Genomic DNA, 19951 nt, shown 5'->3' with positions numbered 1-19951 from the left:
TGTTATTCTGATTTAATATTTCAGTAAGCGGTTTATAAGGTTATGAAATCAAACAAACAAATAGCAAATATTCAATTATACATATTCTCTCTTTCTTTTTACAAACAGTTAACTTATTTTAAACATCTCCCTCTATAACATTTTCATTTACATTATCTGAATAGTACTCGTCTCGATCTACAATAAAATATATATTTGCCATATTTGTCATATAATAACGATTAATATTTAACTCTTATTTAAATGACACATTTCCCACACTAACACATCGAAGACAGCTGATAAACATACGAAGTAAGTTGAAACTTGAAAATTAAAACAAATGTCAATAAAATTGTTTATGTTAAGATGTCATTATATATTATTGAGGCTTCACCACTTTGGTCGTTACCTTACCAGAAAGTTATATCACACCGATAAAGAAGCACGAATCACATCTAGCTACCAAAATAACTGTTTAAAGTTATATTAAGGGATCATCTGATATATATGAAAATTGGTTGTCAAGTGACAGTAGCTAAGTGTGAGACGAGCTTATGGCACTATCATGTGTCAACTTTTTATAGGGTTGCTATCATTAATTAATATTACTATGTCAACCATAACCTTAGAGAAAGAACAATCCCCTAAGACCTGTACTGGCCACACCTAATATTGGCAACAAACAGTTACATTTAAAATTCTTTAATTTACCACTGTATTGTAATTATTCTTATAACATCTAATATCTCAGTCATGCAAATAACATCCAAATAACACATGCACCCTATTTATATATTTTAAAAAAAAAAACAATTTTTAATTGAAAAAGTTACAAATATTTGGGCAATGCAATAAAGAAATAACCAGTGTAAAAAAATTTGTTAAACACGTGGAAAATACAATTTTATACTTATCTATATATTTTATGATATAAGAGTAACATAATGCTTTGTATTTATTTATTTTGAGAAGTAAAATTCAAATTTAAATTAAAGTACGACAATCTTTACGCAATGCATTATGTTACTACAATTTAATAATATTTTACTGTTAATAACAAATGAATGTCTAAATAAAAAATTATGAATTTTTATATGGTTGCAGTTGCAGTGGAACTAATTTAAAATTGTGTTTAAGAAAGCAAAAGTATTTTTAAAAAGTGTGAAGGAATGAAATAACGGGTGCCCAAGCAAGAATTAAACTGAAGTGATAACACAGATTCAGTTTTTACAAATAATTAATTGACCCATTAAATATCCCTATCAAAGGCGCGAAAAATATTTATTGTTCCAATAACCAGCCCTAGATTATTAAATTTCCTAGCCGGCAACTCTTTAACCCACACTAAAAGTTTAACCAACCCCGAACTTTGCACTTTATCGAAATAATTAAGTATGCAATGTTGTGGTATTGGATATTGTTAAACTTACTTTAATTTTGAAATCTACTCGTTCAGATAAATGTTTCAATTACATTACTTCCAATTAATATGGAGTTGTTCACTTTTGTGCGAATTTAGATTTCCATTCTATTTTATAGACACGGAAACCTATTTATGATTTAAGAATATTATTTGAAACTCGGGTTTTTTAATTTTGGGAACGTGAAGTATTTTTCCAAAATATCTAAATGACAGTCATGGGGTTATAATATAGATCTTTGACAACAATATTATTATGTCATTATTTTGCATAATAGCTAGTAAATGTCATTGAGTAGTTCTATTTATAAGCAATACGTTTTTTTTATTTGTTTATCGCGATTGTGCTCGAACAACTCCACAGATAATCTCATAGCACCCTTCAGTGAAAATAATTTAATACTTTTTGAATTTAGATTTTGGGAAATAATACTTTTTGTAACGAATTTTGTACTAAACGTCTGTCTATCCCGAAACCGAAGCGTCGCGCCTCTAAAATAAATGCTCCTATCTTCATAATTTAAGTAATATCGAAGAAACTACTAACCCACAACATTCAGTAAAGCGTCCCAGTCTTTTTAAATGTTTATTTTCATCAAATTGAGATCTTGTTTAGACTTGCTAGCGACGACCCGCACTGACTTCGCCGTCCGGGGCCGTCGCGAGGAACGAGTCTTAGTTTGTGAGGTAGGCTTAGTCATGATCTAATGATAGCGCCTTGTTAGAAAATACCGATTAATAAAATGAGATCTTTCATTACATTTAAAAATAATAATAATAAAGACGATAAAACTAGAATTACATACATTATACAACAAATTATTAACTTTTTTTATGACACCTTCCGCCGTCGATGTTCATACTCTATATGGTCTGACATTCATAACCGTATAGCATCATATCATACGATCAAGAGGCATGTAACGTCGTCCAGATACAATCAAACCATAAAATCAAGCCGTTCATATAAAAACCTAATTACTGGATGGGCTTACAGCAGTGTTGTGAACAGTGGTGCTTTTGTGAAACGGATTTAAAATTATTCTAATTAAAAATTGTTAAGAAATTTCCATCTGTAAGTTGGATTGAGTTCAAATTGTCCATATTATGCAAACTATAAAAATAATAGATTTGTTAAAACGTTAACATTTACTTAATATATAAAATCAATTTGATAATGATATGGCATTGCTCTTGTCTGACAATATATTAGCGATATATGTATATTAATCACAGACTCTACTTTCATCATTATTTTTTTTCTTTAATATAAGATTTAATTTATCTGCGTATTTACTTCCGAGTTTACAATAACTATACATTTCTTACCAATAACGCGCTTAAAATTCTAACACATATATTTTTGATCAAGCAATACATCATATCTACTCTGACCAATAACTACAAAATATCACAGTCGGTGTGTTAATTATGTATACATCATCTCATAGAAAAGTTATGTGTATCACACGTGGACGCAGCCGATGGGCACGGTGTTCCGACACCATGACCATTGGACATATTTCTTTATATATATCATTGTTATAACAAAGTTTATATGAACGAATTATTTGTCAGAATTTTTTTATTTTTTATTATTGTATAGAAGCAATAATTCGGCGCCTAAATCTCACTACAGGAAAGGAAGGTTCAAAATTAAATGTATATATAGATTTAAATTTGCTCGCGGGTACAAAATAACGATAATGATCGCGGATATGTGTGCAGTCACAACCATTGAAACGAACTAAATAAGCTAGACTGCGGTTACATGTGAAGGTTATACGGTTAGAACGAGGATCAGTCGGTAAAAGTTGACTAAGTCATTGTACCTTCCGTTTGTGTAACGCACTGCCGCGACGACAGATTTGGAATCTCATAAATTATCACAATATCTAACCTACATTAAGATCTTGGAAACGTATTCTTTGTGCCCGGAATAGTTTACGTTTAAGACAATGAAATGCATGGTACATAATCAAATTAAAATGTTACTTTCATTTGGTTTTACCAGTTCCTATTCGAATATATATGTTAGCTTTGGTTGTAAATAAGATTGTTAAAGACACTACTGTTAGAAACTGGCTGTTCGTGTTCAAAATACGCTTAAATTTAGGTATCTTGTAGCAAAACTATTAGCACCTATTGAGCATAATCGAGAGCTTTCAAAAAGGAAGAGTAATGTGTTGCGTTTAACTATGTAAGCAGTAACTGGCAATAAACTATGATCCCTTTTATAGTATTTCTACTTTATATATTCTTAATTAAAGTATAATACAATAGCTATCTGAAAAAATATGGCTTTAGGTTTACATTGAGTAATTTGTCAGTTACATAAAAATTTAGTGTAAAATAATTTTAAAACACATTACGTTAAACATAGTGTATGTTCGTTTGACCTAACAAATAACATATTTACAACATTGTACACAAACGCGTATAGAAGCACCCGATAGAAAAAAGCACCTAGTTTCCGAATAGAATATAAGCGTACGGTTGCTGATCGCTAAGGAAACATTACATGACGGTCCGTAACAACACACGATAATAAACACGACTTAACTCACTGGGGGCGATCAATGTAACTATTCCTCGTTTCACCACATTATTAAATGTTCCTTCAGCCAGAGTTCAGACTTTCGAGTCTCGAATTCTGTTCCAATGAATCAGTTGATTGTGTAAGAACAACAATGGCGAGCTAGATTTCACTTTGCTTAGCGAGCTAGCGTTTTTTCAGAGGCGGTCCGTCGTCTACATCGGACGCCGACCAGCGTCTTTTGCTGGCGTCTTCTTTCACGCTGAGGTTCTCAGGGTGAGTCTGAGGAGGAGCGGGACCGTGACTGATCGCTGGCGTCGTGTGCTTGCGGGCGACCAGAGTCACACATAGATCGCCAACTTGCAATCTATGAACCTGCAGTCCATACCGCGCTAGTGTGCGCTCAGGTTTACACGAAGCCCAGCCTTGACCGTATACGAAGAATGGGTGTTCTACCGTCGATTCTAGCTCCACCTAGCCACGAACAAATAAATGACTGTGGTCAATATCATGTTAAGAGTATGACATTCTGTTTGCGATCACTGATAAAATAATGCAGAGGTAAACATGGTACGTTTTGATGAATTATCTTACGTGATAAGGCAAATTACGGCTTTTATCAAAGTGATAAATTTAAGTTTATTAACACTGATAAAAATAAGGAAATGTGGTAAAGCTAACCAATATCTAAAGGGAGCAACGAACCTGGGAACGATTTCTATCGTAGGAGAGAGTCAGCGCGAGGCGATCCCCGCGCTCGTCCAAACGAAGCAATGTACATTGCGTGAGTGTTAGTTCTCCGCTACGCTCTGCACTCATCATAAAGTCTTCTGTACGCATCTCTTCCACCTTCCGCAGAGATCCGTCTTCTAAACGTATCAACGCTCCCTTACAGAAGTAAGGCGTTGGAATACCTCTTTCAGGTGAAGTTGGAGGCTCCTGAAAATTTAAACATAAACAATGCAGAATTATTACTATGTTACATCATTCTAAACTTAATATAGTTACTACGATGATGTCATGGAGTTCGTGACAGATAATATTCATTATTATTCGAATCGATTACACTCGTGGTAGACAGTATCACGACAACTTAATGCAGTGTTGTTTCAAAACGCTAATTATATAAAAATATTGACCTCTCTCGGCAGCGGTTGCGGCGCCGGTGCGGATACTGGCGGTGAATGTGGTAAATGTGGGGCTGGCGCTGGTGGTACGAAGCCCGAAGTGGGTCTCGGCCGCAGAGGGTAGGTCGGCGGCCTTGTTCTGGTGCCGTATGAGATGTATGGGTAGGGGGTAGGGTGTGGCAGGTAGGGGTAGGATGCGGGGCTAGGCGCGAATGGGCCGGGGGCTGGCGGCGCCGGCATTGGATCCCGACGACGGGGTGGGTACCGCGGGTAGGGGCGCGGTGGAGGAGCGATGAATTCCGGCGTCATGCTGGGCGGCGGGTACAGCTGGCTGAGCTGCAGCTGAACCAGCGCCTCGCCGGGGAGACTCGCCGAGATCATTGGACGAGCTGGAAAGAGCAAGCATACAATCTTTAGTGTTTTCGTATCATGGAAGTTTAATAAATTTGAAGCTATTGATCAGCTGAGTTCTTGGCTGGCTCAAATTCTTATTTCATTACTATTTTTAGTATATATGTGTTATATAGGTAGTTCTTTTATATTTCCTTCATAATAGTAAGTTAATGATTTAGTAATTATTCAGATGACCTCGATTAAGGAACTGAATTTACAAAAACTATTATCATTAAGACTCTATACATATCACGTAGATATTATTAAAGACTTAAAAGAAATGATTGGGTCCAATATAAAAAATATGCCCTCTACTATAAATTTCCAAGATCCTCTCAAACCGCGTGGTAAAGAGATAAGAATGTGGAGCAAACGGCGTCAACATTATAAATAGCTTTTATTTGTCACATAAAATAACTTAATAATGAAATATAGGTTATGTAACATTAATAAAACGTATTAAATCTCTTACACAGATCAAAATCTATAATTTCAGAAGTAAAATATCCTCCGTGATATATTTTTTATATCCAAGCCTCTATACGGCCATCGTTAATATCTTCGAAAGAGGGGAGAATAAAAGTTGTTAAGAGATTGTCAGCATTCCTCGAAGTCCGCCTGAAGCGATAATTTGAAGAACAAAGAAAGAACGCACCTGCGAAAACAATGTTATACTGACATACTTAAAACACCAGAATAATACATAATTGGACGAATCGAAATTCAAACTTTCATAATTTGTACGCTTCACATCTTCATAAACATTGTACGTGTTTTCGTAGTCAAGGGGACAGAATCTGTGTTGCTTTATATTTTACTTTTAAATAATTCCAAAACTTAACTTGCACCGATCGATTTGCATTCGAGTGATAGAGGCAATGAAAAGTGTGTTGTACAGAAATAGTTGTAGAGCTCCCACAAATCGGATTTCTAGTAAGCGCAGTCACAGCGTCATCATCTTTGACAGTGACGAAAATTCCATTAATTCGCCGATTTTTTACTTTAAACTTGTTATTTAGGAAATAATCGTCGTTAACAATAGCCAGCAATCTCGAAGTGGGGCATGTCCAATCTTATCAATCAGAGTAGTCGGAGTGTCGATGTAAGTCGTGACAAATTCATATTTTTATTTCGAACATTGAATTCACAATTACCTGCTTTTGAAGAAACTAATTCAATTATAATTTGTTAGGCAACATCTAAATGGTAAAACAAATTTGTATTATATAATAACTCTGGTTCTCGATCTACAGGTGATCCAGAACACAGATTATTTTGTTTAAATCATAAACGGTTCTTTCGCCTAACAATCGTTATAAAACTTTGACTAAAACTTATTTGGGACAAATAAAATAAGTTCTAAATTAATCTTATTAGGTCAGATAACCTAAAACCGTATTCTAAATGGACGATGAAATTTCATATATTTTTATACAAGTACAAAATAGTTTTAACTGAGAACGAGAAAATGTCTACATCTTTCCTGGCTAACTGAGTCACCATTTCGTGACTAACTCGTTAAAAATTCAAGCCAATTAGCCAATTCCAACCACACATAGCCTCCGCTATTTCTGTCATTTCACAGGGGTTTTAAATTGTACTATTGATCGGTGAACTGCATATATATATGGCAACACTGAAAACCTTGTCTATTAAGACTATTAAAAAGAAACCTGTTGTAATTTTTTTTATTGGCCTTCGAAATGTTAAATCGTAAAAATATAACCTCTGAATTCTAATTTCTGCTACAACTTGTCTTATTTGAACGTACCAAACGGCGCCTGTTTTTTTTATTATTAAAGTATTAATTAATTTAGAGTTTCTTGTAACATCTGGACACTGCGAGTAGATTTAAATCAAATCCAAATCCGTCCAGTCTAATCTTAGCCGGTCAGAGATTAATGTTGTAAATGATATTTTTTATAAGTGCCACGTGTAATGTGCAGTGAATAGACTAGATTTTGACGTTAGTCTCAGAGAAATATCAATCAATGTCATTGACATAAACTATGTTAATATTAATTATAGATCCCTTCATTATAATTAATATTATGTATACAGTATAGTCTTCACATGATATATCTTTATGTAAACATTTATTTTTGATAATACCTATTTAATCTAACATCCGGCGCACGTTCGCCAGTCGGTTTGTGAGCGTAGGCGCAAGGTCGTTGGTTCGCCGGTTGCTTGAAAAACTACCGATGAATGACAGTATATACATATATAAATTACACGTGGCGCATTAGTTGCTCGATTATAGAAAGACATTTTTCCTATTATAAAAAGTTATTAGAAATCAAGGTTGCTCTATTATTATAAAAAATAGCTTTTCTTTACGATACACGTGTTAATATTTACATATTTCGTTCAAGTCCGTTATTTTTTATTATTCCACATATGTCAAGCTTTCATTAACAGGTCAATGCTGTTTGCGTTGAATTACTTCAATTTTTAAGTTATTACAAAAATGTTACGATCATAAAAGATAAAACCAATTTATATATATAACAATCAAAAATTACTATAGTTAAAACACATTAAATAACTTATCAATTTATAATATCGTATTCAGTAACACCCGGCCCAGTCAATCGCGAATAGTACTGGTAAATAATAACAGTGTGAAGCGTTCGATAGCGCACGCGTAACCCACTTCCGTCGTCCGTGACCTTGCGGCCGCCATTCAAGTCTTACACCCCCACCCTGTTCACTCACACCCTGGGGGTGACACCCTCGCCTGGGTTGTAACATACTTTGAGCGTTAGTTTTGCGAATCGGTACAAACAGGGCTGTCTGGTACCGAAAATATATTAAGTTTCATGTTTTTATTTTAACATTATAATATTATTTAAAATGTTTAAAATCTTTCTGCTGTTTAATGTTCTTTTATATCTGTTCATCAATAAAATTGGCAATGCACTTTTAAAATCAGTTAAATAGAAAAAATAACCTTCTGTTTGAAATGAAAGTTTTGATTAATTTCAAGTGAAACCTGGCACGTCATAGAACGAACTTTAGAAAGCCGTTTGAACCTAACATTGTTTGCCAAAAGTGTCTGACGGATCGATGTTGAAGGTGTTAAAAATAATGCAACTCTGCGGCACATTTCCAGTTAATAATAATAATTCGGCTCTAGTTGTTATTTTGTAATGAAAAACGGAAACAGAAAAGCAGCGGCCATTATACCGTCAAGCAATAAACATGCCATAAACTCAGAGCTTTTAAACTTCTACAATATCAATAAAAGGGTTATTTTTAACTTTTAGAGACAGTTTCTATTACAATTTTACTACTTCCAAACGGCCTGAATTCACCTGGCATATAAAAATGTATAACGTTTTTAAGCTAAGATAGGATATTTAAATATAATTTTATATACTTAACACAAAGTAATTGATATGTGTTGATTGAAACAAAGGGTTTGAGAAACATAAACCAGGTCATATATATTATCACATTGGCAAGAGTCGCAGACGGGCAACACAAATAGTAATTTATATTTATTTTGAACGTACTTATTTGTCAGTTATGCTTTGATACGAGCACCTGTCACAAACAGCTGTCACCGAATAACTTGTCACGGACCTACGCTCTTACACATCCAATGCAAGTGTAGAATAACAAGTGTCATTTAATATCTATTTCGTTATTCTTTTTATTTATATTTTCATCTTCATTAGTGATAAACAATTTCCTAGAACGCTATAAAAGCTTTATTATGACGTGGAGCGCGGCTAATTGAAATGGTACACTATGGATGTGTGAGTTGTGTTAAAATGACGACAATGCACTAACACATTTAAATATTTTATTGGTGTGTGTGAACCGTCCTATTAAATAGAATCTAGTGTAATCTATTTCTGTATACGTAGTTTAAATAAGTAATAGTTTTGTTGAGTATGTTTTAGGTAAAATGTATATTTGTATAGATGTATAAGGTTAGCTCCGTTTGCCAGTCTGAATGAACGCTGATCGAGTCACGCGACGCCAATTACGTAAACCCCAGTTGCCAACGTACCACGACTTACTCGTTTGCAGCAAAAACACGCCTGACGTCTTAATTGTATTGCAATAATGTAAATTATAGTTGCTTATTCAAAATAAAGTTGTCATATCAAGAATTTTGCAGTAATGAATCGGAAGTTATGAACTTTTAGAAGAAATGCTCTTGACAACGCCAGATTTTGCAGCGTAGTTATTACGTTTTGACTTAGCGGCCGTCAGCTTTTTTGTAGCCTGGATATTATTTTTAAGGTTTACTGTGTAATAGAAGTCGAGGCAAACAAGCCGCCTACTTTCGAAACGCGACATCCGTTGGCTGAACGGAGCACTGACAAACGTTTATTAGGTATTTACACGCTTACTATTGTGCATACCCGCCGTCGTCGCCCACGCATCTTGCGTGCTGAAATGTGTGAAGTCCGGTAATGGGCGCCATCAGAGACGAGAAACTATTTAAGATGTACAATCTAACAATACTAATGGACATGAATTCTCATTGTCCGTCACTAACTTCTTGGAAACACCGAAAACTGTGCTTAAAAAAACTGTGTGGCAATTATTACGCTCGTTTGAAAAAAAAAAAAAAACTTTGTTAAGCGACTCACAGAATCGAATTGCCACATTAACATTAATTAGACAGTTCAATGACCGACACCTATTAGCTAATTACGTTTTAAACCTAGATTAATGAAATACTAGATTTCTAGCTCTTTATGCAGTTTTCTGATATATTGTAAATGATAGTGTATGGCATAAGTTTGTGTAGAGTGAGATGGAAATAGTGGTGTTATATACCTTAAGGCAATTTATATACTAGATTATATATGTAATGTTATTTTAATACATTCTTCTGCTATATATATAAAGATATCAGTGCAAACGAGTCTGCGATGTCCTCGGTCACTTTTATCATAAAGACACAACAACAGGGCAGATATATGTACATAAATACTTTGATATGTTTACATAAACACTGAAACGTTACATAACGTCACGACATCAGTTGCTTGATGGTTAGTAAAAGCTCTGTTTGCTATAATAAATACATTCCGCAGGTAAAACATATGACTACAACAACACTTCACTTCAGCAGCTCCGAGTGAATCATTGAACATCGGAATCGTAACTGATATATAACATAACATCGAGAAAGCATTTGTTAATGCAAACAGTTTTAATTGTGTTTGGGAAATGTGGTTTTAAACTGTCAGAGTCCGCCTACATTCGGCCCCGCTTAAATTGCTATTTTAAAGCATCACCAGAATGGAAATCTAGACGAACGAACCGGGTCACTTCTATAATCCATTTTCTATTGGTCAATTATTTTAGAGCATAAATTAGGCCACAGACAGATGTCCATGTAAGTGAAATAAATAAAGTATGAATTTATAATTGAGATGGTTAGGTCGATGTGTTCAATAAAATATTCATTCGGCTGTATGAAGCAGGCATGAAATCATGTATGCCTCGTATGTTACCCGCTCAGGTGTCCCGAAATTAGGTCCAGCTACAAATAGCCAAATAATATTAGGTATAATTAGACAGCTCCACAAAAGGCTTTCAAAAGATTATAAGGGGATCAATATTTACTTACAGCTCTAAATTTTTCTTGAAATAATATTTGTCTTGAATTCTAATATAAAGCTAGGGAAGGCATATATGTGTTTCTGACCTTAAAATCCGCTGAAACAACAATGTGTAAGGGCTGTTGCCAAAAGAATCAATCAATGAAAATATAAGTGAAATTAATTAAGACAGGATAATACTGAGATGTTTGAAATTAAGTGCAAAATGTTTTTTTCACTTAACTGTTTCTTATAAGCGTAAAAAAATATATCATCACTCTCAATATACAAGATGTATATTTCGGTTTTGCGTTGAAGATTTCGTCGAGTTATCGTCATATAATTCTACTGAGTGTCTCGGTACGTTTTATAAGTCAAAAGACAATGTTGTTTCCATTCCATTCTAGCAGTTGTATGCGTAGGCGAATCTTGTGATGAATATAAATGGCTGATCTGAAGCGCGTGACTAAGCCACCTGCAGGATTTACCAGCGATTGTATGCTAAAATTTAAGTCCAATACATTATTGTCATTCAGTGCAATGGAAACTACCGTAGTTTTACAGACGTAACGGTTGTGTCTTACTATATTTTTACAAACACGACGCCATTGAATTGTTAAATAAATGAAGGCCAACATTAAGTTGAAATTTAGAAGTTTAATTCGTAAGAGGTTCTTATCGATGAAGTGATTAGGGCGTGAATTATTTAATTATTAATATTAAATCTGTCGATAAGTTTGTTATTACGTCTCGTTGTTGTAACCAGATGGTTCGATAGTTCGAAACGAGCTAATTTTGTTCAGCATAAGCTTGTAGTTTTACTGATAAAGGTTGACATGATCCAAGTGTACTTTAATGACATTATTATCTCATAGCAATTATAAATAAAAACACAACTATCGCGGTCAAAATAAATCACTAACGATAATTTTTGTTCGAATGACACGTGTACAAAACAAACTTAGCTATTGATAATGCTTTGTCATTGTATAGATATCAAAAGAACGTTAAATTATACACTGTTAGGTAATAACGTAATCATATAATGAATAATAAAAAAAATTATAATATAATATTAAGAATTGTCTAGAACGATTGATCATTTAATATTTTTAATTAAAATACAAGAAAGGAGCTATCGTAGTACGTCGATTTGAAGACGTTAGACTATACGGCATTAGTACTATATTATTACCTTGTTACAGATGGGTAGAAACAGTCGCTGGAACTGAATTAATGTTTTTTTTTCTACACAGTATTATGATCCTTACTTTTTTCTCAGTATATAATGTATTCGCTATTTTTTTTTTGTCACAGTGAACTATTTGTAAAATGATATGATATCACTTAATGTCTCTATGTCACTACACCTGTTGAGTTAAAACGATTGAAATCAATAGCCATTGATAAACACAAGCCAGCGAAATATCAGTAAAGACGTCAGCGATAACAGTTATCGATATATATTTTGAATTTTAATAATCATTCATGTTATATCAATAAATCGGACTAAAATCGGAGACATCGTGGAAGCCTTCCATCGATTTTCGTCGACATTGATCTGTCACATCACTTCGTCTTATTCAATTTAATTAAATTGTTAGAACATTCAATAAACCCAAGAAATCAAACAAGGTTCTGATTGATATAAATTGATATTGAAATTAGTTTTAATTTATTTATAATCTGTAATACATATAACAGCTGAAATAAAACATGATAATAGTCTATTTCGGAACAACCGCTTTTGTGAACTTGTTGGTTGTATTTTAATTGGACCAAGACGCGGTGAAATTGTAGAAAAACGTTAAATTTTATAATATTCAATAGATATACGACATAAATCGAAATTAGGCCGTTTCTTCTTATATTCCTATTAGGAGAATGTTAATAAAAATATTGCAATACAATAAACACAGGTTAATATTTGAAATTTATCTATATTTTAGATATCTTATGATTTTCTTTTGTATTCAATAATGCTGTACTTGTAAAATTAAATTGCATTTGTGCTAGTGTTGGGTAGTATGATATATGAATGGTTGTTTACCAATTTAAAATAAAGTTTTGTGTTTATAATCATTACCTGGTGAACATTATGGTTATCAGTTTCTAGAAAGAAACAACTATTTATATAAATAAGACTCAAGGCAACAAAAATATATGTAGTACTACCTATATATATTTTGAATTTTTAGAAAAATCTCTATTACGTGAAACCTCCCGATGACATCTCAATATAAGATTGTTTACTAGATCTTACTCTCTTTCAACGAACCGTCTTCTAAAGTTGGATTTACGCATTTTGTTATAATTAATATCATCTGAAAAAATATCTGTATTATTTGCGATAAATAGTTTATGCAAATGATCACGTCAATTAGTGTACACTTAAACAAAACGGTGTTGACATATGCGCACGCGCATTTCAAGGAAACATTTGTCAATGGGCCGGGAAAGACGTAATCACGTGTTTTCAAAACGCACCTTTCATAGGAAGGGAGAGGAAATACTCTAAAAACATCCTTATATATATTTTTTAAATATCAATATTTATCAATTACGGTAAACATAAATTTACAATAGTTATAAAACAAAAAAATCGATAAAGATTTACAAAAAGCCGTTTATAAAATAAAAGAAAAACAACAGATAATTAAATCAAATTGATGAATAAACAGAATTATTATGTTTCATATTTAAAATAAAAATAAAGATACGACCAAATAACATCCGAAAATTGCTGATGAATCCTAACCTATCTGAAGGACTTGCATGAAAGCCAAAGTTCTGAACTTCAAGAGAAAAAATATATTATTTTATTTGAAGATAATATTCTATATATTGAGAAAACAATATTTACCCTGAAAAACTTTTATTAAATGCTTAGACCTATGCTTAAAAAAAAAGTTGTATTGAAAAAATAAAATGCTGAAGCTAATCGTTGCAGGTAGAATAATTATAATTTAAATAATCCTTAAGCTAAAAATAAAAACAATACATAAAATTTTTAATATGGCAATAAAACTATGAATAATAATATTAAAAAAAAATAATTAAACTAATAGTAATCTTGTAAATAGGCAACATTGAACTTGAACGGTGCGTGGAGTGACGTCACTACACGTGCGAACGCAAGGCCGCTGTCATATCGCAACAGACTGTAACGATTTATATTGATTTGTACCGAAATAATGACTTTATGAATGATTGTTCGAAAGTATTTATGCTTTCAACGATACACCAAAAACTAATCTGTCATGTATAGATATATATTTTGTAAGTTTTCAAAGGAATGATATTCGATATCGACATGGGAATAAAATATTAAAATCACAATTTTTAATTCATATACAATATTTCCGAGTTAACATAAATTCGATGATGTTAAAATTAAGGGAATGTTAGATGTCAATCGAATAGGGGAAAGAATTTTAATGTTTAAATTAAAGGAATGAATTTAAAGACAGTATATAAATAATTTTAGCTCATAATTTTCTATATTTTTCTAAATGCCATTATTGTCTGAAAAAAATCAATGGTTCTTTAATTGCTGTTTAACTTACGTGGTATTGATTTTATCCAAAAACCTAGGCTCTAGCCAACGCCTGTAAATAAGCGAAGCGGAATATTCCACTCATACTCACTGCGAGAATTTTCCTCATTTTGAGGCTTAACAGGAAAATATAAGACTATTATTATTTTAAACCTCATTAACATAAGGAGTGATCAAATTGATACGAATGGACAGCGAATACTTTAGTGGGAACGAGAACTTTTATTTATAAATATTATGAATGAACGAAAGAATGAATGAACAAACTCTAGACATGACAGAATAATGCATAAACATCACGTGACGATAAAAAATGATATAACCTGTCACTTTATACCTTATCGATCTTCGACTTGAGATAAAATTTACTTTTAAAATAAAAAAAAACTATTGTTTGGATTTATTTTAGCATGATTCGTAAAATTCATACATCCTTATCAATAACTACATAAGCTGAAATAAATATACATATAATAAATCAAACCTCATTACAGATCACTCTAGTATAAGATAGAGAAAATCAAATAGATATAACAAATTAACAATTTAGATCTTTCTCATTCCTTAGCGGTGATTCAGAATAATACAGATAACCTACATGTAAAATTAAAAAAAAAAAACAAATTTAATGCCTAATCAAATGTCCGTTTGGTAATTTTATATATCGTCTTATCTCAAATACTATTATCAGAAATGATAATAGAATTACAAGGTTGACTCGAACACATTTATATTAACTACATTTGCAATTTTCTTTTAAACAATACGAGAGGAAATGCCACTCACATGTCACATCATATAATTGAAATGCCATGAAATTGTGCTACGTTATGTACATAAATTTTATGATTCTGGCACCCATCTAAAAACCGTATAATGATTTTCTAATAAACCTATAAACTAATGCTTGTCAAATAAAACAAACACATTTATAAACACCCTATAGGAGTCATGCCAATAAATAATGGAATAAAATTAAAAAGTATAATTGACATTTACCCCATAGAGTATAGAGTAAAGAGTATAGACGATAAAATTATATTGTTTTAAAAAATATATCTCTTTGATGACTTGCTAGATAGATAAATGTTTATGAGAAGATATGGAAGTCATTATAGTATCTGTTGACCATTTTGCTTGGCCTTCTTGCATAAGTGGCATTTCGCAATCCGCTACGATGGAGCGTCGAAAGTTATGATGCAACAACCATTGATTAGAGTCGTGAATGTAACTGGTTATCTAATATATGTAATTTCATTTTAATAATTTGTTGTGTTCGTTTCCATTGTCAAATGCCATAAGTGCAATTTTGCAATTCCACGGCACTTCCCAGCTCCTTTTATGAAATATACATATATTTTCTTTATTTCTGTCAGAGGAATACTATAAGGGCTAATTGTTTTGACTGTTTGTCAACATAGAGCAAAGGTAACATAACAAGCAGTGTAGGGCTCGTTGACAAAACAAACACCTAAATTCATTGTTTAGCAACAATGTGTTATGAATATTATTTAAATATAAATGGCTTTGTTTTAACCATTGTTTACTTCTAAGAAATAGCATCACAGAAATAAAGTCGGCGTAGGTTATCTATCCTATGTATGTAAGTTTTGGTCTTCACAAAGGTATTATAAATATAAGACGGAAAGCGACGAAAGAACTATTTTTACTTAATCAAAGAAGATCCGGTTTATAACACAGAGGAGAATATGACTTGAGATTTTATAATTTATATTATTTAACAGAATTTGTATAAAACCAACAAATTTATTATATAAAATTATAGTTGTATTTGTAACCAGATTTTTCCAATGATGTGAAGTACCATTACCGTATAAAAAAATAATACATAAGTATTTTTATTACTAAATTTCACGAAGGGTAAAAGGTAAAAGTACACTTCCTAATTTCCTACAGCAAAACACTTTATCAGGTAAAAAACTAACTTCATATTGTTGTTATAAACTTGCCAGTGGATATGATATTTCTACGTACGATGACAATGTCATTTTCGTAATCGATCAAGACATTTTCCTTCCCCATATTTCAACTTCGCATTATCTTATCTGCTTTCAGAGAAATTTTAGAAAAAGTTTACAATACTAAATATGTCACAATCGCAGTCTTCATTTTTGAAATATCTCGGTGCTTCAAATGTTTTCTCAGCTCAGTTATGGGAGATAGAATAATAACGAAGTGCAAAATATACAGTAAAACGAAACAGTGCCACCGTCAGTACTTTCAATGTTGACACATTGAAATAAGATACCGTTGTTTCGGCCGTGAGAATATTATTCTTTTCGATATGGTGCAGAGATCTCGTTACATATACTTTTGTCTTGTTAACGGATAGGGTAATATTAATTAAGATTATAGCCTACAGTTGTATTAATTCTATATAAATATTAAAAAAAACTCTGTAATAAGAATCGTTAATAAGCGCTTCTGGGTCCTCATATCATTTATTTCAATTGTTATATTCGATAAACAGTTGGCCGTAAATAAATAGATTTAAATCAATACAGACAAACCTATTTAATTTAGTATTGCATGTTTATATATTAAAGATTCAAAAACTTCCGAAATTATGATAACCTACGTTATTCTTTACAGCTTATTGACAGCTGGGTCTCATAATATTTTATGTAACAAGCGTTTAAGTTGCAGGTATGCGAGTTATCGTGGTTCATGCGGTTGATAGTGCGATATGGCGTAGGCGGTAGCTCGTTACTTGATAATAACTAGCGTGCATGTGTGTGTTACACGGCGCGTTGAAAATTCTTTGTTTTCTTTGCAACAGCCGCTATTTATCTGAGAACTGGTCGTATATTTAACAAAGCATCATATAGACATGTATGTGGTCGAATTTCGATCACACATATTATAGGTATTTAGTTAAGGACGTTATAGCATAATAATAAGATGTTAAAACGACGTTTTGTTGTCATTAGCATATAATTTGATCTATAAAAAAAGGTTCTATTGAAAAGTTTTTATTCACATTATATTATTTAGGTTGGCTAAATCTAATGTATGGTTAACAATTTTCAGGTAAAAGTTAATAATAGAGATTATAAATTTATGTGGCTATAGATCAGAATATGAAGATATGTCTGAATATTACTTTATTAAGCATATTAATTAAGTTAGTAACAAATAAAGTCAGGTCTAGACAACTTAAAAACTAACGTATTATAAACGTTTGGGTCGATAAAAAGTAAAAACTCTTTGGAGACGTCGTTCTGTTGTTTTTTTTTTAAATTAAAATGTTTGTGAACTTAAATTAAACGACATTTTGTGTTATTTATGAGTAATTATTTGTTTTCTTGGCCGCTATCTTTACGAGGCTAATGGTTTGCATTTATTTTATAATTGGATATCATAATAACGTAAGCAATTAGTAATAAAACATGTTTTAATACCTATCTTACTACTGTGTTGATTAGCTATCGTATTATAAGCGATATACTAAAAATGATGTATGCTTTAAAGGGAATTGAAATTAAATGGAAATTAAAACTCAGCAACAAACGTGATCACACCAGTGATCACGTTAATCGAACAAATAAAATGTTACATTATAAATAAAAAATCGAGTCATGTTAAAAACATAGCAAATGTTAATAGGAAAGACTATAAATTAGTTTTATGTCCAAACAGCCGCTATCCATTGTTCTGGTGAATGTGAATGAATGAGTGAACGGTGCGGCGAATGTACTGTTTAAATAGTTTTTGTACATTCAGACATGTGGATTAAAAAGTTCATTTTTGCGTTTCATTTATAATAACATATTTTGAATACTATAAAAAAAAATAAAAATGGATATTTCAGTGAATGAATATTTCATTAAAAAAACAACAATTATGTGTTAAGGAAAAGGTGAATCTAATTTTAAATCTCTTTTAACCAATAACGGTTACATAAATGAGGTGTTCTGGCCGAGCCGAAGGTCGTGTGATATTAGGCGTTGCGTAACGTAGTTTTTTTTTGTTTACGTGTGACGTGAATGTAAACAGTTTTCATAAATATAAAAAGCAATTCCCCAATTATACAAACATTAATATATTATATTGTTTTGTTTAAGAACGTTTATGTATATGTATGAATCGTTATTATCCTATGTAAGATGGATTCTCGTGCACAGGTCGCAGTTTATCCGAGGGTCAAATGTCAGTCAGCGCGTACTTTTCCTCTTTGTTCTAATTTTAAAACATTAATTACTATTGGTAATCCGCTGTTTGTAGTAAAGGCTAGGCGTGACTCGTGCGTGACTTCTGTCAGCGTTTATTAATAGTAACATTAGGAATGCAACCTCCACGAAGGACTCTACAGTGTTTGTTTAAAATGAGTTTAGTGTGTGGTTAGATATTTTTATGTCAAAATAATTTGATTACAAGAAGCGAGGTTACTAACATGGACGGGTTTAGTAGCAGAACGTATGTTACGATCTACCAGGTTAAGGTAAAGTCATCGACCATCACGCAAGGCCGGTTGGATAATTTATGTATCTCTCGTGTCTCTATATTTAACCAAACTTTCATGTTTTTATTTCTCTATAAATTTTTAAAACAATGTTTAAGTTAAATTGTGAGAGTAAGGCGGCTAGAGAATACGTATATAGGGCAAACGGGCGCCGGCACGAGTGTTGGGAGTGTTGCGAGTCGCTCAGAAACAACCTAAATAAAACGGGCCAGCAGGGAACAGTCTACAGACTACATTCAGTAGTGTACAGCCGTCTCGGCGGACGGTGGAGGCACACACACGACCGCACTCAGCCATACACGCCCCCGCAACGCACACCACGACGCCTCACACACACATAGATCCTTAGACGAAAATAAAATCCACTGGTTATGCGCCATGCAAATAGACGGCACATAACAGCGTGGAGCGAATGAACGAGCTGATCCTTACGTTTCGTGGCACTGTCGCAAGACGGTCACGGACGCAGCATCTCAGGCCGCGGGTCAGTATCGCCAGTATACACCGGTGGAAAAATACAAGCGGTGACGTCCACTCACATTCGGCACTCGCGAGTCGCGATATCGTTCCACTGCGGTCACTCGGTTGTTATATTAGAGATTAGCATGTATGATATCATAGAGTCAGCGGCGTACGGCGCGGAGGACGTGCTGCCTTGACGCGGCTCGCGGCGCGACTGGCACTACGCGTAGTGAGTGGCCGTGGTGCGGGGACGAGGAAACCCGCTACTAGTACGGCCGACCCACGACCGGGGGCAGGGGGCAGGGGGCAGGGGCAGACGCTGGGGGGGCCGGGGAGCGGATTAATCACGTAGTAAGTATGCCCTGCCTCCCCTCACCCCGCCCGCCGTCCCGCGCACAGAACCTGCGCGGCTACATGAATAA

At 33.3% G+C, this 19951-nt stretch overlaps 1 protein-coding gene across 1 annotated transcript; it reads right to left on the bottom strand.

Annotated features, from left to right (window-relative positions):
* Positions 1 to 61: 61 nt before the first annotated feature.
* LOC116772329 (ataxin-1-like) lies at positions 62 to 19763 on the bottom strand. Its single transcript, XM_032664477.2, has 4 exons — positions 19500 to 19763; positions 5078 to 5454; positions 4644 to 4877; positions 62 to 4412 (listed from the first exon to the last, which is right to left on the bottom strand). Exons 2-4 carry the CDS (start codon positions 5444 to 5446, stop codon positions 4125 to 4127), a joined length of 891 nt encoding a protein of 296 aa, XP_032520368.1. The 5' UTR covers positions 5447 to 5454; positions 19500 to 19763; the 3' UTR covers positions 62 to 4124.
* Between the last annotated feature and the right edge of the window lie 188 nt (positions 19764 to 19951).

Source organism: Danaus plexippus, chromosome 12, assembly GCF_018135715.1.
Source record: "Danaus plexippus chromosome 12, MEX_DaPlex, whole genome shotgun sequence".
In the NCBI taxonomy this organism is placed as follows: domain Eukaryota; kingdom Metazoa; phylum Arthropoda; class Insecta; order Lepidoptera; family Nymphalidae; genus Danaus; species Danaus plexippus.
Note: the sequence above shows the minus strand (reverse complement) of the source record. Positions and strands in the feature narration are given on the sequence as shown.

What these genes read in the sequence shown, in the direction of transcription:
- LOC116772329 (XM_032664477.2), bottom strand. Translation starts at nt 5,446, where the DNA reads ATGATCTCGGCGAGTCTCCCCGGCGAGGCGCTGGTTCAGCTGCAGCTC. An exon ending in CGCAACCGCTGCCGAGAGAG is followed by an intron (nt 4,878 to 5,077) that starts GTCAATATTTTT and finishes TTAAATTTTCAG; the next exon opens with GAGCCTCCAACTTCACCTGA. An exon ending in ACGATAGAAATCGTTCCCAG is followed by an intron (nt 4,413 to 4,643) that starts GTTCGTTGCTCC and finishes GTTCGTGGCTAG; the next exon opens with GTGGAGCTAGAATCGACGGT.